This window comes from Hippocampus zosterae, chromosome 2, assembly GCF_025434085.1.
Source record: "Hippocampus zosterae strain Florida chromosome 2, ASM2543408v3, whole genome shotgun sequence".
Taxonomy (NCBI): Eukaryota; Metazoa; Chordata; class Actinopteri; order Syngnathiformes; family Syngnathidae; genus Hippocampus; species Hippocampus zosterae.
Genome location: NC_067452.1, coordinates 39001145 through 39023280, shown reverse-complemented (window position 1 = coordinate 39023280; position 22136 = coordinate 39001145). Strand labels below are relative to the sequence as shown.

Sequence of the window (22136 nt, the reverse complement as noted above, 5' to 3'; positions counted from 1 at the left end):
CAGGCTTGAGCCTGACTAATGGATATCTATCAATACGAAACCGATGTATGACCCTTTTTTTTTTTTTTTTTTGCTGCATGGAGATCGCCCTTGCCAAAGTGCCTTGCTCCCTCTCCTCACACACAAACACACAAACTTGCAAGGTGCAGCACACTTCTCCCCCGCCCACACTCACTCGGCTGCAGCAGGGGATGAAGATAAGCGAAATGGTGACTTTTTTTTAACTCACTTGTGCCCCATAAAAGTAACTACCTTGTGAAAGCATACTTTAAGGGCACATGAAGGACAAAATTCTATTTTTGTCGTCACACAACTTTTGGAGAACATTTGACTGCATTTTAACATTGTGTAATTTGCATCTTTAGGAAATAAAGATGTATGACAGTATTATGTCCCATATCCACCATCACCTAATATACAGTCATCATAAAGAGCCTTTGTTTTGGCCAACATGCATAAAAAAATGTAACTTAAAGCGGTGAAATAAACTGCAAAATGACTTTCCCCTTAAACTAATGATAAAACCTGTCCGAGATGTACAGAAACTGATTTAATCAGATGGAAGAAGCACCATAAGGTAAATGTTCGACGGAAAAACAACATGATGTTATGTGTTGCGTTTATCTTTTAATTTCTTTTTTATGGTAACTGTTTTGTAAAGCGCTTTCACAACAACTCCAGCTGTTGTGAAAGTGCTATTATTATTATTATACAAATCAGCATGTATTGTATCGTATTGTAAATGTTTATTTTATTAAAATTCATCATGCAGAATAATTTGGAACATAGTGTGTATTCCTAAAAAAAATCTTACAATTCTAAATATTTGACAACATACATATTATGTCTTTTTATACAGTTTAGCTGCTATCTTCTTAGCTGTGTGTTTAATGCACAGCATGTTTGCATGCATATTTGCATTGAGGATTGAGAGAAAGAAATTTCATCTATGCTGCATGTCATATGTAAGCATATTTGACAATAAAGATGACCTTGACCTTTGACCTTGACATGTCAACAAAATGGAACGCATATGAAAAACATTTCCACCTTATATATTTGCAGGAGAAAATCAGTCCAGCATCGTTTGCTCAGGGACTCGTAGTCGACATTGTTGTAGTCCACTTCTGGATCGTTCTCTTCAGACTGAAAAACACAGACACACACACAAACACGGATTTTCATGTTTTATGGGGACAACTTTTTTCCCCATCACTTACGGAGAACACCCTTTCCAAATGACATACAGCTATAAAAGAAAATCAGGGATGCACAAGGTGACGTTGCACACACACACACACACACACACACACACACACACTCACACACACACACATACACACAAGTATTTATCCATCCATCCACGCATCCATTGTCTGAACTTCTCCTCACGAGGGTCGCGGGGATGTTGGAGCCTATCCCAGCTGTCTTCGGGCAGTAGGCGGGGTACACCCTGAACTGATTGCCAGCCAGTCGCAGGGCACACAGAGACTAAGACCCATTCGCGCTCACAATCACACACACACACAATTTGGAGTGATCCTACCATGCATGTTTTTAGAATGTGGGAGGAAAGAGAAGTACCCAGAGAAAACCCGGAGGCATGGGGAGGACATGCAGACCCCACACAGGAAGGTCGGAGCCAGAATCGAACGCCGGACCTCTGCACTGTGAGGCGGATGTCCTAACCAGTCCCTTACCGTGCCACCCGTAATTAATAACTTTTAATTTCAATGTTTTTTGAAGTAATCCAAGGAGTTTATTTTCAGTGACACAGCGTGAGCAAATTGTTGGGTGAGGGGGTTCATAGTATACCTGCAGGGTGCACCAGTGGTTGAACTCCAGCGCATCTAGGAGGTACTCTGCTCGGATGTGACTCAAACAAGCTCCCTGTACTCTGAGCACAGAATTAAAAATGAAGGCCCAGAAGATTCCCAAACAAAACTTGGTACATTCAATCGCGAGCCATCTTGAGGGTTTACCCAAATGCCTTAATACCTTAATCAAAAATAACCATAAATCTTTTCATAATAATATTAAATAAAGTGCTGAGCAGCTGCCTTTCCAGCAGCTCCTATATTTTGTTGTTCTACTTCTTACTTTCATAACTTTGCTGCTGTGAATTGGGAATTTCTCCATTGTGAGACTAATAAAGGTTTTCTTATCTTATCTTATCTTAACTTTTGGTACCAGCTAAGGCTCCTGCTTGGCCTGAGACCCAAGAATCCCTCAAGGCAAGAAAGCAATGCCTTATACCAAAGTAATTTATTTTCTTTGAACTGAATCATGAACGTTTTCCCACTTTAAAGTTGTACGGCTAGCATGTCTGAAGATACAATGTAGAGAACGTGGCACAGGGATGTTAGCAGAACTAGTGTTGTGACACAAGCTTACCTGAGAAAAGCAAAAATGGCCTCATGTTGTTGGAGCAGCTGCAGCGTCCGCTGGTGTACATCTGTGGAAAAGGTCTGACAGTGAGAAATGTTGGGAATCCGTCTTCCCGCCAGATGATGAATCATCTCCACTGCGGATCTAGACAATAAAATAATAATAATAAAGAGGGAAGGGGAAAAAAAAAATCAAACACAAGTTTGAAATCCGCAAGCAGGCAAAGCAATCTTCAGCCTGATTCAGTTGCATCAATGTACCATGGTTGCACACCTGGGGTCTTTTTTTTGGCTGACTCCCTGTGCCTGTCCCTTGGGATTGTTTACTGCGTCTTCTGAAATAATCCTAAAGGAGGAAACAAGGTATTTAATTGACCAGCATTTCAAAATAAATAAGTGTGTGTGACCATATCAAACATACCTTCTGAGCGTGTGTGGTATCGTAATGGGGTGTGGCCCAGTCAGCCATCCAAAAAAGCTGAACCACCTCTCCAATGCTAATAAAACACTCTGGTAATATTGGCCCTCCACTGACGTCGCAGTGGGGAATAGCGGCACGCCGATATCAGTCTGTGGCGTGTCGATGGTGCGAAAACTTTGGCTGCTGGTCTGACTCCCACTCTCACTTTGTGCAAAGGAGTCTGAACACGAATATTCTTGCCGAGTTAAGACAATCAACAACAACACTTACAGCATGAAGTTAACCGGGGTTTTCCCTGACCTGATGAGGAGTTCTTGGATGTCGAGCTGATGGGTTCAAACAAGGAGGGGGAGGACGTTTGGTCGGATGAAAGACTTGGTGTGTGATGTGTGATGGTTTCAATAACTGTGGCCCCTAAATACAAAAAAGAAAAAAAAGGAATAGTATTAGTTGAGTTGACGCATGGCGCACCCACTCACGAATTTCAACGTGCGCGTTTGTGTGAGTGTGTCTCTGTTATACAGTACCAGCCCTGAGAACTATTTGCTGCTTGGAGCGTTCAAGAGCCATTTGGGGCCACACCGTCAACAAACAGTTGTCACTTGTGGCACACATCCTGACCTTAAATCTGCAACAGCCCCGCCCCAAAAAAATATATTGTAAATTGAGCACAAAATAACAGAACCAAAAAGATTTTTACTGTGAATTGGGTTGGATTCAGCAAAATATCATTTCTGTTGTTGCTATGGCAACAAGGCATCTCCTCCTTTCACGGAACCTTTTTGATCACGAACAAATACGTGTTTTTTTTTGTTTTTCTTTGATTTACCAAATTGTCTTCAAATCACCTAAGTACACAGTCATCTCAAATCACTTTGACCGTGCATTGGCAGTTAAGAGGATCTCACAAGTTAGTGTATCCTTCATTTTTCAAAAAATATTCTCCTATCGGGCAGCCCGGTAGTCCAGTGGTTAGCATGTCGGCTTCACAGTGCAGAGGTACCGGGTTCGATTCCAGCTCCGGCCTCCCTGTGTGGAGTTTGCATGTTCTCCCCGGTGCATGCGTGGGTTTTCTCCGGGTGTTCCGGTTTCCTCCCACATTCCAAAAATATGCGTGGCAGGCTGATTGGACACTCTAAATTGTCTCTAGGTGTGAGTGTGAGTGTGAGTGGTTGTTCGTCTCTGTGTGCCCTGCGATTGGCTGGCAACCGATTCAGGGTGTCCCCCGCCTACTGCCCGGAGACAGCTGGGATAGGCTCCAGCACCCCCCGCGACCCTAGTGAGGATCAAGCGGCTCGGAAGATGAATGAATGAATGAATGAATGAATATTCTCCTATCTTCATGGGACAACACAGAAGAAATGCCACTTTGCTACAAGGGGCTCAGGCAGTCGTAGAAAAAAACAATGGTGGCCATACAAAATATTGACACCATGTGCCCAATTATGGACATTTTCACTTCAGAGTATCTTCGTTTTCGCTTCCAGGAATTTAGATATCATGGCAGTGTGTTGAGATATATTGATGAGAGAGTTTGTTTAACAAGCTGTACACTGACTTATGTACCATTGTAACAGAAGTGTTTTTTTTTGTCCAGTGTTGTCCCATGAAAGATATGATATTCACAAAAATGTGAAGGGTATGTTCACTTTGGTGTTACCTGTTATTTAGGTGGTCAGTGAAAGTGATGCTTGTGCGAATGGACAGAGTCACCATGGAGAAAAACGACACGCGGCAGATCAGTGAGTTCACACCGGCCGCCTGGTTTGGATGAATAACAAGTTGATTATTTCAAGTGTGACAGACTGGAGCGAAGGGAGAGTGTGTAAAATATCCTTTGTGATCAGTCGAAACCTTACCTGATTTTGGGCGGGAATGGTGTTCCCCTCGGGGAAGGTGATACAGATTGGCTGCACTTTGGTTCCATCGTCCAACTCTACCTCATCTACCTCAGCTGTTAAACTGGTTCCACTGCGAAGAAAATAAAAATGTCAGCACAGCATTGATGAAGTCGGCATGAGCGGAAATTAACATTGTATTTCACATGTGTCAAAGAAATGTTTTTAAAACAATGTTATTTTGCTATCCATTATCGTGCTTATCCTCATTAGGTTCACGGGTAAGCTAGAGCCTAGCCGAGCTCACTTTGAGGCGCAAGGTGAGGTGCATCTGGGACTGGCCACTTGCCACTTTATATTGTTGTGTAAATTGTTTTGGAGTCATTTGCCTGACTTTTAATTTTGCCTCAGTGTTATCATGCAAAGTAGAAGGAATGCTTTGAATGTATGAGTAAGTCTACGACAAATAAAAATAGGACTAACTGTGTGTGTGTGTGTGTTTCTGAAACTCAAATAACTCCGTACATCTGGTAAATAACCATAACCATAAACACATAACAATAAATTAACATTATTGTAATGACTGCGTATATAGCATCCAAATGGGTAGTGCCAAATTTATGCAAAGACGCTGTACACGAGTCCTCATCATGATCCCAATAATCATGAAGAGAAGTGTGTCCTTCGTCAATGCACTGACACAATATAAAAAAGTGGATATAAAAAGTACTGTATACACACCGCTGTTCAAATGGAAGGTTTTTATGATGTAAAAAAAATAAATAAATAAAATAAGACCAAGTCAATTGAATTTAAAACTTTTTCCACCAGGAATGATACCTATGACCTGTACACACCGCAATCCATTTTTTTCCTTTCTTTTCAAGAGGGTAAGCAAAGAATACACTGAAATAATGTGGTAGGGTAGGTATTCACAATCGGGATGTGGCTGTGATCAGAAGTTTTTCATGGCCCGTACCAAACATTCATTCATTCATTCATTCATCTTCCGAGCCGCTCGATCCTCACTAGGGTCGCGGGGGGTGCTGGAGCCTATCCCAGCTGTCTTCGGGCAGTCGGCGGGGGACACCCTGAATCGGTTGCCAGCCAATCGCAGGGCACACAGAAACAAACAACCATTCGCACTCACACTCACACCTAGGGACAATTTAGAGTGTTCAATCAGCCTGCCACGCATGTTTTTGGGAATGTGGGAGGAAACCGGAGCACCCGGAGAAAAACCACGCAGGCCCGGGGAGAACATGCAAACTCCACACAGGGAGGCCGGAGCTGGAATCGAACCCGGTACCTCTGCACTGTGAAGCCGACGTGCTAACCACTGGACTACCGGGCCGCCCCGTACCAAACATATATGGGGAAAATGTGTTAACAGTCTGAAGAAACCAATGTTGATGTTTTTGGCCCTATTGCGAGAAAGTATGTTTGGTGCCAACGCAACACTGTTCATGACCAGAAATTCGTCAGACCCTACAGTGAAGCATGACGGTGGCAACAGGAATTTTCAAGGCTGTTTTTCTTCAGCTGGAACTTAGAAAAGTGAAAGGAATTACTAACGATTCTATCTAGCCGTCATTGTTAGCACAAAACCGTTCAGGCCCCTGTAAATGGCGGCGGGGGTGTGCTGTCTTCCATTTATTGTCAATTCAAATGAGATCCGTCCATTTTTTATTAGCCAGAGCTCAGTTATAAGAGGATGTTCTATAACTCGGTGGTGGCCTCGGCCATCCATTATGGCATTGTCTGCTGGTCAGGCAGCATCTCAGCCCGGGACAGAAAGAGACTGGAGCGACTGGTCAGGAAGGCCAGTTCTGTCCTGGGTTGCTCACTTGACACTCTGGAGGAGGTGGGCAACAGAAGGATGCTAACTAAGCTAAAAGCTATGATGGCCAGTCCCTCCCACCCCCTCCAGCCCGCCCTGACAGCACTTGGTAGCTCCTTCAGCCAGAGACTGTTACACCCGCGCTGCAAGAAGGAGAGATACCGACGCTCGTTCCTACCGACTGCTGTCAGGCTGATGAATAAAAAATAACAATCATAATAATAATAATAATTAAATGATGTGAAGGAAAATTGTAAATAGTACTGCGATTTATCCATTTGTGTTCATATTGTATTTAATTGAAAGATGTTTGTTGTTTTTCTTTCTCTTTCTTCTTTCTACCTACATTCTTGCTGCTGGAGGCTGTAAATTTCCCCAATGTGGGACGAATAAAGGATATCTTATCCTATCTTATCTTATCTTATGTGGACACTTGTGCAACCACATTATTTCAGTTGTTTATCTTTGGTTAAGATGTTTTTGAAATCGTTTTCCGCAATATCATTTTTTGATACCACAAAAACCTGGCATTTGAACAGGGCGGTGTAGATTTATATATCCACTGTACTGGCTTGTAACATGATATAAATATCCATCTAACTATCCCTAACTGCTTGTGAGCCAACCTGGCGTATCCTGAGGCCCGCAGGGTAAGTTTGGCTGTTATGCTGCTTTCCAATGGAACTGGCGTCAGGATCAAATGAGGCGGGCTGATGCTTATGCCGGGCACTTGGTGGATAACCGTGATGGGCAGCTTTTTGTACGGCTGCCCCATCTTGCCCCCTTCTTTGTCGGCCAGGTAAAGCGAGAGGGAAAGTCTGGTCACTGTGTCTACTGGGAAAAAAAAATGAATAGGGGAAAAATAAATCAATAAAAATCGAGAACAGGTTGCCTGTTAGAGATGAATGTGTGTTTCCTGTCATTTCTCACAAATTGCAAATGCCTCTGGCACAATGCTGATTGCCAACCAGATGGACTGACCAGGCCCCAGACAACCGGAGGATGGAGACACAGACAAATGTAGCTCGCCCGCTCTACCCTCTGGGGCTGTCGTGTCGTTGCGCTTGAACCGCCAGCGCACGCTCTTCCCTCGGATGCCATGCCAGCAGACGCTCTGCTCGCATGCTGCTTTGAGCTCCAGTGTCTGATGTAAATAAGGAAACAAGTCATCACGATGAACCACCGTAAGCATTTATAGACGTAAGCGAAAGCACGTAAAAAGTATATATTTACGACATCATTCAAAATCAATGAGCAGAATAAGCAGCATTGTAGCTGACTTCAGTACTTTGGCGATAAATACTACGTAAGCGTCTATGAATGGTGAACTATACATGAATAAATGCAGTAGGTGCTGTAATCCAAGGTATATGCAGCAAAGTATATATATATTCATTCATTCATTCATCTTCCGAGCCGCTTGATCCTCACTAGGGTCACGGGGGGTGCTGGAGCCCATCCCAGCTGTCTTCGGGCAGCAGGCGGGGGACACCCTGAATCGGTTGCCAGCCAATCGCAGGGCACACAGAAACAAACAACCATTCGCACTCACACTCACACCTAGGGACAATTTAGAGTGTTCAATCAGCCTGCCATGCATATTTTTGGAATGTGGGAGGAAACCGGAGCACCCGGAGAAAACCCACGCAGGCCCGGGGAGAACATGCAAACTCCACACAGGGAGGCCGGAGCTGGAATCGAACCCGGTACCTCTGCACTGTGAAGCCGACGTGCTAACCACTGGACTACCGTGCCGCCCCATATATATATATATGCAGTATATATATAAAAATGCAGTTGATATCCACATTTTTGCAGTTCGCCACTCGCAGGTATGCATATTGACAGATTAAAAAAAACTTTTAAATCTGAAACATTATATTTCCCCACTGCCTATTTTTCATGGGAAATGTTTATCAACCATTTGTGTGTGTGTGTGTGTGTGTGTGTGAGTGTGGGGGGGGGGGGTGTGCTAGTTGTTGTATATGTTAGTTGCTCCATGTACAGCACTTTGTATGCAGCGATGGCTTTCTGAAAGTGCTCTATAAATACAGTTGAGTTGCTAAATAAAATAAAATGAATGCCCCATACCTGTTTAGGAATAAAAATGTTACCTTCTCGAGGACAATGAAAATAGCTGGGAAATAAAGTACCTTTGTGTAGGACTGAGGTTGTGCAAAAGCTTCTACATGGAACTGTAGGCTTAGTGGGGACATTTTCAGTGGGGCACACAGCACTGTTTCAGCAAAGGCAGTTGATTAGGTGTGTGCGAAGACATCATCATCATCTTCAACATGGCTGCATGAGGGAGCCCACCTGTGGCTTGTACGTGCGGTTGTTGCATTGTCATGTTGATAGACCAGGGAATCATTTTGATAACACACTTGCTGTCAGATGAAAAGAAGGGCGAGCTAGATGAGCGGGACGGCGGTGGAGAAGCAACGGGCCATCTCATTCCGTTAACCATCAACGGCAGATCAAAGACGTAGTCGGCTGACTGCAGAGAGACATTTTCTTCCGCTGGTTTATTACAAGTCTTCCTGTCTAAATGTAGCATGTAGCATGAAGTGGTGTCTTGAGATACAAGTTGAATTTGTTGCATGATCAAAGCGCACGACTGAAAATATCCGAATGTCAAATTATCCTTCCAAATGAATGAAAATGCCATTAATCTGTTCCAGTCTGACCCCTAAAAACACAAAAATGTCATGTGTATTCCAATGAGGAAAAATAACACTTCATATTATTGTGCTTTAAAAAAAACATACAGTAATTCCATAATTAAATCATTTTTGTCACACTTTTTGCTTCTATTCTATTCTATGTGCTTGCCTTGGCCGCTAGGTGGCGCCTTAATCCATCCAGCTAAATGGTTGACACATGTAATTCTCTTTGTTTTATGTTGTGTAGTACATTAAACTTCAATTCTGAATGAAAATAAACAGTTTGAAACCTATTTTTTTCAATAATTGCTCACTAATTCTTTCCGATAAACCTCTGCGTGTTGTCATGTGATTTGAGTTCACTGCTAGCGTAGTGCCATCATATATGAAAGTTTACATTTGCAACTCGAAGTGGGCCGCAGTTCGATGATCGACTTTGTAGTTGTATCATCGGATTTGCGGCCGCATGTTCTGGACACTCGGGTGAAGAGAGGGGCGGAGCTGTCAACTGATCACCACCTGGTGGTGAGTAGGCTCCGATGGTGGGGGAAGATGCCGGTCCGTCCTGGCAGACCCAAACGTATAGTGAGGGTTTGTTGGGAGCGTCTGGCGGAATCCCCTGTCAGAAGGAGTTTCAACTCCCACCTCCGACAGAGCTTTTCCCATGTTCCGGGGGAGACGGGGGACATTGAGTCCGAGTGGACCATGTTCCGTGCCTCTATTGTTGAGGCGGCCAATCTGAGTTGTGGCCGTAAGGTGGTTGGTGCCTGTCGTGGCGGCAATCCTCGTACTCGCTGGTGGACACCAGCAGTAAGGGATGCCGTCAAGCTGAAGAAGGAGTCCTATCGAGCCTTTATGGCCTGTGGGACCCCAGAGGCAGCTGACGGGTATCGACTGGCCAAGCGGACCGCGGCTTCGGTGGTCGCCGAGGCAAAAACCCGAGCGTGGGAAGAGTTCGGTGAGGCCATGGAAGCCGACTTCCGGACGGCTTCGAGGAAATTCTGGTCCACCATCCGACGTCTCAGGAGGGGGAAGCAGTGCACCACTAACACTGTGTACAGTGGGGATGGGGCGCTGCTGACTTCGACTCGGGACGTTGTGAACCGGTGGGCAGAGTACTTCGAAGACCTCCTCAACTCCACCAACACGCCTTCCTTTGAGGAAGCAGAGCCTGGGGACTCTGAGGTGGGCTCTCCTATCTCTGTGGTTGAAGTCACCGATGTGGTTAAAAAGCTCCTCGGTGGCAAGGCCCCGGGGGTGGATGAGATCCGCCCGGAGTTCCTCAAGGCTCTGGATGTTGTGGGGCTGTCCTGGTTGACACGCCTCTACAACATCGCGTGGTCAACAGGGAGAGTGCCTCTGGATTGGCAGACCGGGGTGGTAGTCCCTCTTTTTAAAAAGGGGGACCGGAGGGTGTGTTCCAACTACAGAGGGATCACACTCCTCAGCCTCCCTGGTAAGGTCTATTCAGGGGTGCTGGAGAGGAGGGTCCGTCAGGAAGTCGAGCCTCAGATTGAGGAGGAGCAGTGTGGTTTTCGTCCCGGCCGTGGAACAGTGGACCAGCTCTACACCCTTAGCAGGGTCCTTGAGGGTATGTGGGAATTCGCCCAACCAGTCTACATGTGTTTTGTGGACTTGGAGAAGGCGTTTGACCGTGTCCCTCGGGGAGTTCTGTGGGGGGTGCTTCGTGGGTATGGCGTACCGAACCCCCTGATACGGGCTGTTCGGTCACTATACCACCGATGTCAGAGTTTGGTTCGCATTGCCGGCAGTAAGTCGGAACCGTTTCCAGTGGGGGTAGGACTCCGCCAAGGCTGCCCTTTGTCGCCGATTCTGTTCATAACCTTTATGGACAGAATTTCTAGGCGCAGCCGAAGCGTTGAGGGAGTCTGTTTTGGGGGCCTCAGTATTACATCCCTGCTTTTTGCAGATGATGTGGTGCTGTTGGCTCCTTCAAACGGGGCTCTACAACTCTCACTGGAGCGTTTCGCAGCCGAGTGTGAAGCGGTTGGGATGAAAATCAACACCTCCAAATCTGAAACCATGGTCCTCAGTCGGAAAAGGGTGGATTGCCCCCTCCGGGTCGGGGAGGAGATATTACCCCAAGTGGAGGAGTTTAAGTATCTTGGGGTCTTGTTCACGAGTGAGGGCAGGAGGGAGCGAGAGATCGACAGGCGGATCGGTGCAGCGTCTGCTGTGATGCGGACGTTGTATCGGTCTGTCGTGGTAAAGAAGGAGCTGAGCCAAAGGGCGAAGCTCTCAATTTACCGGTCGATCTACGTCCCAACCCTCATCTATGGCCACGAGCTATGGGTCGTGACCGAAAGAACGAGATCCCGGATACAAGCGGCCGAAATGAGTTTTCTCCGCAGGGTGTCCGGGCTCTCCCTTAGAGATAAGGTGAGGAGCTCGGTCATCCGGGAGGGGCTCAGAGTCGAGCCGCTTCTCCTCCACATCGAGAGGAGCCAGATGAGGTGGCTTGGGCATCTGATTCGGATGCCTCCTGAGCGCCTCCCTGGTGAGGTGTTCCGGGCATGTCCCACCGGGAGGAGACCCCGAGGAAGACCCAGGACACGCTGGAGAGACTACGTCACCCAGCTGGCTTGGGAACGCCTCGGAATCCCCCGGGGAGAGCTGGAAGAAGTAGCTAGGGAGAGGGAAGTCTGGGCTTCCCTGCTAAAGCTGTTGCCCCCGCGACCCGGCCCCGGATAAGCGGTAGATGATGGATGGATGGATGGATGAAGTAAAATATATACCTAAATAATCAGCCATATCATGTATCACTCGTATCTCAAGGCACCACCGTGCAGTTCATTTTCACTCGTATCTCAAGGCGCCACTGTGGTGTTCATTTTCTGAGCTTTTTACCTCGGTCGGGGAGAAGACAAGAGAGCAGTTGACTGTCTGGTGTCCCTGCACCTCCACTACCCTCACAACTGGAGAATTGTCTTCTTGTAAAAAAATTAAAAACTGGTAAATACATTGAGGGGAAAAATGTACATAATGACCCATTATCTAATCATGTGGATGCTAGTATACTTGCAGCAGGCTGAGGAAGCTGCAGAGAGAAGTTTGGATATTGTGACAGGTTGAAGGTGAGACGAGCTGCAGCTGGTGAGCGGTTGATCACTGCAAAGGGTACCAGTCTCTCAGAACCAATATGGACGCCGCAGAAATGGAAGTGGGACTGAGCAGAGGGAAGTGAGTCAACCAAGGTACACACTATTCAAGCCACACAATACAGTCCCATACCATGCAAAAGTGATTCGGAACAATTAGATTTGTTATTTTAACAGGGCTATAATATTCATGTACCGCCCTACAGTCTCTCTAAGAACAAAACAACAACTTTGCGTTCCCTCGCAAAGTTTTGCATTCCGTTTCAAAGATTGCGAGATTTGAAAATTGTCCTTTTATTTTATGTGTAAGTGACTTAGCAAGCAGGAGCTACGACTTCCATCTGCAGTCATTTGGCAAAGTTTTGTGAATTTTCCGACCAACTGTTGAACTTTTTTTTTCCAGAAATGAGACTAGCATTACAAACATACTAATGCATAAAGTGAATTTTCTTCAACTCATCCCTACACTCACCACACTGATATCAATGTTAGGAGGCTCCACCGATCCACCGACTCGAACCTCGATGGGCTTCATGTTCTTCAGAGCTATCTGTAATAATCAGAATCAGAATCAGAATCATCTTTATTGGCCAAGTATGTAGAACACACAAGGAATTTGTCTCCGGTATAACACGCTGCACTAGTATCATCGTAAACAACAAAATCATTGAACCATTTTAGAGTAACCAGTAGTTTTGTAGTACCATTTTGTGGTGCAAGAAGAGTGACTACGTCAGTGACTGTTTAAGGAGTTAATGGCTAGAGGGAAGAAGCTGTTTAAGTGTCTACTGGATTTGATGCGCATGGATCTGTAGCGTCTGCCTGAGGGGAGTGGCTGAAAAAGGTGGTGGGCAGGGTGCGGGGGATCCAGGAGGATTTTCCGTGCCCTTGTCTTGATTCTTGCAGTGTGCAAGTCCTCAAGAGTGGGTAGGGCGGTGCCAACGATTTTTTTCTGCCGTCCTAACTGTCCGTTGAAATCGGATTTTGTCCTTTTTTGTGGCGGCCCCAAACCAAACGGTGATGGAAGAACACAGGATTGATTCGATGACTGCCGTGTAGAACTGTCGTAGCACCTCCTGTGGTAGGCCATGCTTCCTCAGCAGCCTCAGGAAGTATATCCGCTGCCGGGCCCTTTTCAGGATGGAGATGGTGATTGAACACTTATTTATTCATTCATTTTTTACAAACCATTTTGTCCTCACTATGGGTGCTGGAGCCTATCCCAGCTGTCTTCGGGCAGTATGCAGGGGACACCCTCAATCGGTTGCCAGCCAATCGCAGAGAAGTACAACCATCAACCACCACTCACACCCAATTAGGGACAATTTAGAGTGTTCAATAAGCCTGCCATGCATGTTTTTGGAATGTGGGAGGAAACCGGAGTACCTGGAGAAAACCCACGCAGGCCCGCCGGGGAGAACATGCACACTCCACACAGGGAGGCCGTATGCTGGAATTGAAACCCAGCGCCTCTGCACTGTGAAGCCGACGTGCTAACCACTGGACTACCGGGCCGCTAAACACTTATTTACTTCAACCAAATCATCACTTTTGTCCCGCTCACCACTCGGATTTCATCTTACCGCAACTCTGGTGTCAAACTTCATGACAGAGTCAGGGTTGAAGTGGATCTTTAGGACAGACTTTCCTCGGCTGGGTACCACTCCCTCGCACGGGATGACCACCATGCATGGCAGAGGGCATACATCAAGCACCTGAAGGAGACAAATCATTTACTTCTCTCAATGTGTGATCGGTAACCTATGTCAAAACCTATGACGGTGGGTTTACTCGATAGTAAGCGTGGTTCTGGCCATTATTGTGTAATATTATAGTTCTGACAGAGGGCATGTTGAGAGGCACAGACTCAAACATCAGCCGGTTCTCTGCTAGTCGGATGCAAGTGGAGCCAACCTGAGGGGACATAAACAAGGAAGGTCAATTTGGCAGCATTCCAACTGGGATGATGTCACATGTTGAGGTTGTTTATCGATTGTAGTACCATAATTTAATTGAGTGCAAAAAATACAGTTTGTTCATCATGAATTGATTGCAGGTGGTTCTGGGGTGCAGACTTTAAGCCCAAGTTATGTGCTTGTTTTAAATGCAAAACGTATAGTTCTCTCAGTTTTATGTTTAGTTTGACAATAAACTTCACCTGGGATTGCTTGTAGGCTCGTTTTTTTTTTTTTGAAGAATTGTTCATTATTGGCCAAACTGCTGCTTGTTAAGAAGCTAAGTGAGATGACCACAAAGTGCTGGCAATAACGAACGATGTCTCGTGTTCCAAAAATCAGTACATCGGGTCAGTCCTTGTCTCAAGACACCAATACACTGCGCTTAAATTCCTATTACTGGTACTTGGGCGATTTTTCAAATGACATTCAGAACTTAAAATTTAAATTACCAACAGGATTTTTTTTTTGTACTTGCCACTGATATATATTTCAGAATATAGAGTGTTTGCATAATTGTGTCATTACAACAAGAAAAGAAAGAACTGCTATGCTGTACTTCGGAGTAGCATTCAAAAGAGAATTAGTTGAATATCTTTGAAGTTGAGTACCGTAAATAGCTAAAGTCTTCATTTCATTGAGTTTAAGCAGGATCGTGCAGACACCACAATTGTAGTCATGAGACACCTTAGCAATGCAGTGTAGGCGTTGTATGTTGCCATCAAAGCAATAGAGGTCAAAGTCTCCTTCTTGAGGGGATGAGAAAGACGCATGCCACACCACCTCACAATCCAGTTCGCTGTCTGGCTCCACTGTGCCTGAGGGAGAGGAACACATTGGACCCAGTCCACTTAAAACAACGTAATATCATCCCCAAAACATTTGCATGAAGCTAATATGACAGTGCTGAACGGTCAGGGCCAGCAAGGCCTTTTCTGATGGAGTCAACACGATCAGAAGCAATGACCTACAACTGTATTCTAAATTCTGATTTGTGTTGCATGAAATTGTATTCCCCAAGTCTTCTTTAGTCATTCCATAATGTGTCATGAATACCGCTGAGCCCAGAAGAGAGACTTGATTACAGCACACTGCGCACATTTATTTAATTCTTTTTTCATTCATTCATTCATTCATTCATCTTCCGAGCCGCTTGATCCTCACTAGGGTCGCGGGGGGTGCTGGAGCCTATCCCAGCTGTCTTCGGGCAGTAGGCGGGGGACACCCTGAATCGGTTGCCAGCCAATCGCAGGGCACACAGAAACGAACAACCATCCACTCTCACACTCACACCTAGGGACAATTTAGAGTGTTCAATCAGCCTGCCATGCATGTTTTTTGGAATGTGGGAGGAAACCGGAGCACCCGGAGAAAACCCACGCAGGCCCGGGGAGAACATGCAAACTCCACACAGGGAGGCCGGAGCTGGAATCGAACCCGGTACCTCTGCACTGTGAAGCCGACGTGCTAACCACTGGACTACCGGGCCGCCATTTAATATTTAATTCTTAACCTCTCCAAATGATGTGTGTGGCACAGCTGCATTGGTTATATTTTTGTATTGGTTTCTACAAGTGCGAAATGCCAATTAGCATTAAAAGATTAAAAAAAACAAAACAAGGTGGATCAAGTCAGATATGAGGCCACTAAAGGCCTTAGGACCAAAAATACAGACGACCACTGCAATCTCTCAGAACCTGTAGCTGGTCGAATTGAGAAGAGGATGCCACTCTCTGGAACAATAGGCCGCCATGTGAATTCTGCTGGTTGATTACGCGGGTTGCGAAGAGTAACTGAGTTTCGGTAGCCTGATGCGGCAAGCAGGTTTGCGTTGGGGCCAAGAATCAACAGGTGGGTGGACAATTCCAGGTAATTTCGGACAACTTGAGCCTTGACCAGAATCTGTCCGGGATGTTGATGATTCACCGTGTAAGACACAGGTCTGGGGATCAAAAAATAGATTTAAACCAGACCGTTGTGGCTCGAAGTAAAGTACATACAACGTGTAGAATTGAACCAACCTGTAGAATTGACCCAGCTTGTTGCTTTGAAAGGTCAGGTTTACCGAATTGTGGGAAACTGGTGGCAGCACGTGAGACAGGGGAGATGAGCCCTGCAGCTCAAAGCAGTCCACCTCAAACTGCACCCGCACAAACGTTGGCAGGGGATTGATCAGATCCACCTTCTGCTCGCACACCGAATGGAAGCACACCTCACCAAAATCCACGAACGATGGGGCTTTTGGGCAAACCGGCAAAGCATCAGATCTTCTGCATTTGCTATCAAGATTGAAATACAGATTGGACAACCAGTATATTGAAAAACTGACCGATGATAACTTGATAAAGCTCCTTCGGTGTCAAAGTCTTGTCACAGTCTGCCATCTCCTGGTGAGTAGTTGGAACTGCATGCGACTCCACTGAGCCCTAGCGTAAAAATACAAAGTGAATTCCAATGAATTTGGAACAGGGTGTTAAACCTTAGCGTTAAATATAAATAACAACACGACTGCAAATCATATTCAACTCATATTTAATTGAATACTCTACAAAGGCAAGATATTTAATCTTCAAATTGATACTTTGTAGAAAATAATCCTGAAGTCTGTGACTGCAACACTGTCCAGAAAAAAAATGTGCGAGAGGGTCATGTTTAGCACTGCGTTACATCACCTTTTCTTTGAGCAACATTCCATAAATGTAAATGGGAAATGAGGAGACTAATTATTGAAGCTTTGTAGGTGGAATTCTTTCCCGTTCTTGCTTGATATATATACGGTTTCATTGTTGTATTTTATGCTTTAAAATGCGCCATGCATTTTGAGAAGGAGACAGGTCTGGACTGCAGCCAGGCAGAACGTGGTTTGGCATTGTCTTTCTGAAATAAGCAAGGGCGTACATGAATAACACGTTGCTTGGATGGCAGCGCATGTTTCTCCCAAACCTGTTTGTACCTTTCAGCATTAATGGTGCCTTTACAGATATGGAAGTGACCAATCGTGTTGGCACTAACGCCGCCCTATACCATCACAGATGCTGGCTTTTGAACTTTGCGTCAATAACATTCCGGAAGGCTCTTCTCCTGTTTGGCCCATAGGACATGACGTCCACAATTTCCAAAATCTATTTGAAATGTGGACTCGTCAGACCACAAAACAATTTACCATTTTGCATCAGTGCATCTTTGATGAGCTTGGCGCTTTGTTGATGGCTTTTGCTTTGCGTCAGAGAGTTTTACGTTGCACTTGCGGATATGGAGTGGGTGTTTTTCTGAAGTGTTCCTGAGCCCGTGTGGTTTGGATATTCTGCTTTTAAACTCTAAATCAGGCATGTCCAAAGTCCGGCCCGTGGGCCAAATCCGGCCCGCGGTCGAATTTCATCCGGCCCTCGGCCCCTGTCATAAAATCAGTGCCGTCTGGCCCGCAGGTTGGGCGCAATGGAACACGTGTTGCATTGACTGAGGTCTCGTAGACTGGCGAGTGATGTTTCATAGAGTACTGCTTCCCTCTAGTGGCTAAATGAGTAATAGCATTCACTAAATGAGTAATAGCATTTAGACACTAGAGGGCATCACTCACGAGTTAACAAGACATCACTCCGTGTTTATATTGACTGATATGTCATATTTCAAATGATCCTTGCAGTTGTGGATATGTGTATTGCTTGTTCATTTCCCTGTTGTTCGAGTCAAAGGTTTTGTGACTATTGAAAAGTCATGGTGATACATCTTATGTTTCAAATCAATCAATTTGCACTCAGGAGACTTCTGTTTAAGAAAAAGTCAAGTGAATAAGCAGTTGCATGTGATATACCTGTTTCAAATGAACCAAAAGAAATTCTTAAGATTGTTGAAATTAAAATAAAAATGGAAATGTGAAACAGACTGGCTTACTAAAATTTGTTGAACAATATTGTTGTTCAATGTAAAGAATGTCAGCCAAGGTCGGCCCCCCGACATTTTACCATATAAAATCTGGCCCCCTTGGCAAAAAGTTTGGACACCCCTGCTCTAAATGAATGATTATTTGCTAAAAGCAATAAAGTTGATCACTTTCAACGTTTAAACATCTTGTCTATGTGGTGTATTCAATTAAACATAGGTTGACAGTATGGTATTGATTGACTAGTTGGTGGATCACGCTGACCTGCCTGGCACTGGGGGCTTTGCCCTTGGGCGGGCTGCAGGAAGCATAGCACAGCCTGCTGCTTGACTTCTGGTTGGCCTTTGAGTCACGGAGGACAAGCTTAGGCGGCTCGAGGCCTTGAGCGGGTATAATCCCAAAGTTGTCCCCTTGCGCTTCAAGTCTAGGGTGCAAAAATGAGAGATTCCTTTTCATCCAATATTTTAATCTTGACCGTTCGGCCAAGAGTAAGGATATTTTTCGATTTTACTTTGTCTTGATTTTCTCCAGCCGTGTTTCTCTGAGCTGCCTGATGAAGTCGGTGTAACTTTGTCTGTGTAGACGCCTGAGCTCCGCCTCCTTCCTGGTGAAGCCATAATCAGGATCCACATAAGTGTATCGCTGTACTCCGGTAAAGATGGTCCTGAGAAAAGTCAACACGGGTCATCTTGTTTATCTTTTTTGGGGGGGGTGTTTGTTCAATTTCTTTCAACCCTTACCGAAACTGCATGTGTCGTGACGCCGGTCTGACGCTGGTGGCTCGGTCATTTGGCAAAGCCAGAAATTCCTCACCAGCTAAACTTTTCGCATTCTTCCTGTCATGCATGTGGAAGGTTGTCTTACGAGCGCTGACTACAGCCGCACGCACCATTTCATAGCAGCAGGCCAACTGGCCGGATGCAACGTGAGGACGTAAGCCCGTCGCATTGCTCACTGTTGGTGTAATACCTACAAATAAATAAATACAAATGTGTTTTGTTTTGGCAGGTGAGTTTCTCAAATGACTGATAGTCCAAGTGCAGAGGTTATGTTTTTATTGACAGTTCTGGTGAATATGGTGAAATTCTGAGAACGATCCATAGAATTTATAATGGGCTGGACTGAAGAAAAAAAGAAACATTAATGCCAAATGACAAAGTTTGCAAAGAGAGGGCTAACAAGTGTAATTATTTGATTTGGCATTGATTGCTTGAAACAGAAAATCCAAACTTGTTTAGATGCTCTGATCAAAACTAACACATTTATTTAATTTTTCACCCTAAATACTCATGGCCTGCTTAATAGAAAGGAACTCAACCAAATTCATTTGGCTTACGTGGCTGCGAAGAGAGAAAAGTCAGTGATGTTAACTTAGCAATTTCCCCGCAGTATAAAACAACTTTTCCTAGCTCTATTGCAATGATTTTTTTTAAACAGTAAACCGACTGGTTTAATCCCTCATTTGAAACAGACCACACGAGAAGAATCATTATCACACTGTTTTGTGTATGGCAAAAAAAGGAACACCGTAAAAGACCCTCAGGGAGTGAATTGTGGTGAAATTGCAGAAGCAATGATTTATCCTCAGGTTGGAAACTTTCAATCTGAGGTATGTACTTCCAAGCCACAAATATTTTGCTGAGGTGGCTTTGCCTCTCATGTACAACTCTCCAATATATGAATAAATAACAATAACAATAAATAAAACAATAAATGGTTGCAGTGGCTAGATGGATAATAATTTATTGATGATCTCCTCAAGTTGCAGGTCATGGATCCTAGTTTGAAAACTACTGTCTTATAACAGGAAATTTCTGGGGTTAGCGCTTTATACAAAGCATTCGAGGAGTTGTTAATATTTACCAGGATTTAATTTCGGCGAAGGAGGTGTCATCTCAATTTTGCAGATGGCTGAGAGGTGTAGTGAGATGGTGTAAAAGCTGCCGAGCCTTAGTTCAGCGTCATCCTCGGTGGTCTTATTCGCCCTATGGCGAGCAACGTAGCCCAAAACATCAAGTTTCTGGCACATTTGGAACTTCCCCTGCTGCCGTGCGTTGAAATACAAGACTACGTCCTGAAACAAAACACACTTGTCCAAATGCATTGCACTGCTGGGCTTCAATGTACAGGGAAATTGTTACCTTTTACAAAATTGGTCAGAATTGTTTTTTTTTTTTTTAAACTAATGCATCTTTTTAGGCGGCTCGGCGGATGACCAGTTAGCACGTCTGCCTCAGAGAGTTTGCATGTTCTCCCCGTGTCTGTGTGGGTTTTCACCAGGTACTCTGGTTTCATCCCAAATTCCAAAAACATGCATGGTCGGTTAATTGAACACTCTATGTTGTCCCTTGGCGTGGTTGTGAACATGAAAGTTGTTTGTCTCTGTGTGCCCGGCAATTGGTTGGCAACCTGTGGAGGGTGTTCCCTGCCTACTGCCTGAAAACAGCTCCAATAGGCTTCGGTACGCCCGCGATTCTCGTCACGTTATGCAGATAAGATAATGGATGGATGGATGCATCTTTCTTCTTCTATTTATGCAAGTGACTTATAGTGACAGGAAGAACATTGAAAGGCTCTGCCACTAGATGACAGTATACACAGCATGAATGCGTTTACCCACTTGTTGCCAAATATAACAGAATACGTCTATGTAATGTAATTTGTGTTCAAATAAACCGGCCCTGAATTCACACTAAGTCAATTTGTGAGTAATTTGAAACAAGAGCGTCATTATTTCAGTATATATACCGATTGTGACATTTTCCGCTTTGGTGGTGTGGCGTAAGAGTAAAAGTACCCCGGTGCCTATAATTTACAAACATTATGAAAAAGGTATCTCAAGTTTGGAAAACACTGAATACAATGAGTACGTACCTGACACCGTCCAGGGGCGATTGTTCCGGAGGAGGGCTGAGCACCAAAATGTGCCAACTTCCGGAAACGGAAGTGGATAGGAAGATGCGGACAGAGATTCTGCAGCACGCAAAGGTGTTCCCCACGCTGACCCACATCACAGGTGGAAAAGTCAAATCTATTGGAGGGACTTGGAAGCAGAGCCACAGGCAAGCCGGTGCCCGTAACAGCCAACTCGACAGTGCTCGTGCCTGGAAAGAGACAAGTGATGAGAATATTCCTGTATTTATGAAGTATTTCACTCATCTCAGGCTAATTTTCAACCAACGCAAGGACGGGAAAAAAACCATAACAGAGATTTGAATGGGAACTTCAAAACTATGAGGCCGCACTGCGAATCATTCTCCACCATACTCAAAAATTCTGGCATAGAAAAAAAACTAAAACTAAATCTTAAAAATATGTTAACGAAATAAACAAGTGTTTTCTTTTATCATACAAATATGTTTTTTTTTCCTATTTAGGTAATATGATGATATACGTTTCTCGACACAAGCAATTACAATTACAAAATAGAATGATTTAAAACAAACTTTGAATTTGTATAAATTACAGTCTGCAACTTCAGATAACCACTTTCGGTGCCAGCAATTTTGTCACTCAGAAATTAAGGAAAATCTAGATAAAAAGTATGTGTACTTGTGAATACCATTCCGATGAGTGAAGCCATGTTTGCTTCTAACTGAGTCCAGGTGCAGAAAAAGACAATAGTCCTGCCGAGTGGCTTGGCATCGAGGTTTCACTTGTAATCTGAGGGTGACAATTTAGCCATTTCTGTGAGTTACAATACACGGATGCCTCGAGATACAAATTTAATTTGTTCCGTGAACACGCTTGTAGCGCAAAATCAATTGTATCTCAAATCATCGTTCCTCATTGCAATTAATGACAATGCCGATAATCTGTTTCAGCTCCCAAAAACATTTTTAAAAAGTTAATTTTAATAACAGCTCGAGCACTATGCTAAATTGTACTTTATAAAAACAGAGTTGTGACATAATTGTAAATTTCCCCATTGTGGGACAAATAAAGGATATCTTATCTTATCTTAATTAAATTGAATGTGAATACGTAAACAGTTTTTGCCATTTTTGGGGGGTCTCAGTTCAATTGACATTGT

The 22136-nt window shown here is 44.5% G+C and overlaps 1 protein-coding gene across 5 annotated transcripts in view; it reads right to left on the bottom strand.

The window, feature by feature from the left end:
• The window catches only part of LOC127596499 (cilia- and flagella-associated protein 47-like), a 51414-nt gene that overhangs the window by 25651 nt on the left and 3627 nt on the right, over positions 1-22136 (bottom strand). For 3 of the 5 annotated variants that reach the window (XR_007961488.1, XM_052059072.1, XM_052059074.1), the window contains exons 8-35: positions 21666-21766; positions 20978-21207; positions 19967-20177; positions 18844-19072; positions 18615-18767; positions 18368-18527; positions 16553-16649; positions 16245-16461; positions 15921-16165; positions 14911-15041; positions 14060-14182; positions 13852-13983; positions 12741-12818; positions 12189-12336; positions 12018-12100; positions 8803-8983; positions 8640-8722; positions 7417-7630; positions 7113-7320; positions 4668-4779; positions 4469-4569; positions 3336-3436; positions 3109-3222; positions 2809-3028; positions 2662-2733; positions 2395-2532; positions 1816-1897; positions 1051-1146 (exon numbers count right to left, since the gene is read on the bottom strand). Coding sequence is in view for 4 of the 5 variants with exons in the window: in XM_052059072.1 (XP_051915032.1) it covers positions 1051-1146; positions 1816-1897; positions 2395-2532; positions 2662-2733; positions 2809-3028; positions 3109-3222; positions 3336-3436; positions 4469-4569; positions 4668-4779; positions 7113-7320; positions 7417-7630; positions 8640-8722; positions 8803-8983; positions 12018-12100; positions 12189-12336; positions 12741-12818; positions 13852-13983; positions 14060-14182; positions 14911-15041; positions 15921-16165; positions 16245-16461; positions 16553-16649; positions 18368-18527; positions 18615-18767; positions 18844-19072; positions 19967-20177; positions 20978-21207; positions 21666-21766 (4060 nt within the window). In the remaining variant the exon portion in view is untranslated. The remainder of the gene's footprint in view (positions 1-1050; positions 1147-1815; positions 1898-2394; positions 2533-2661; positions 2734-2808; positions 3029-3108; positions 3223-3335; positions 3437-4468; positions 4570-4667; positions 4780-7112; positions 7321-7416; positions 7631-8639; positions 8723-8802; positions 8984-12017; positions 12101-12188; positions 12337-12740; positions 12819-13851; positions 13984-14059; positions 14183-14910; positions 15042-15920; positions 16166-16244; positions 16462-16552; positions 16650-18367; positions 18528-18614; positions 18768-18843; positions 19073-19966; positions 20178-20977; positions 21208-21665; positions 21767-22136) is intronic. The other 2 variants (XM_052059073.1, XM_052059075.1) reach the window with 2 other exon arrangements.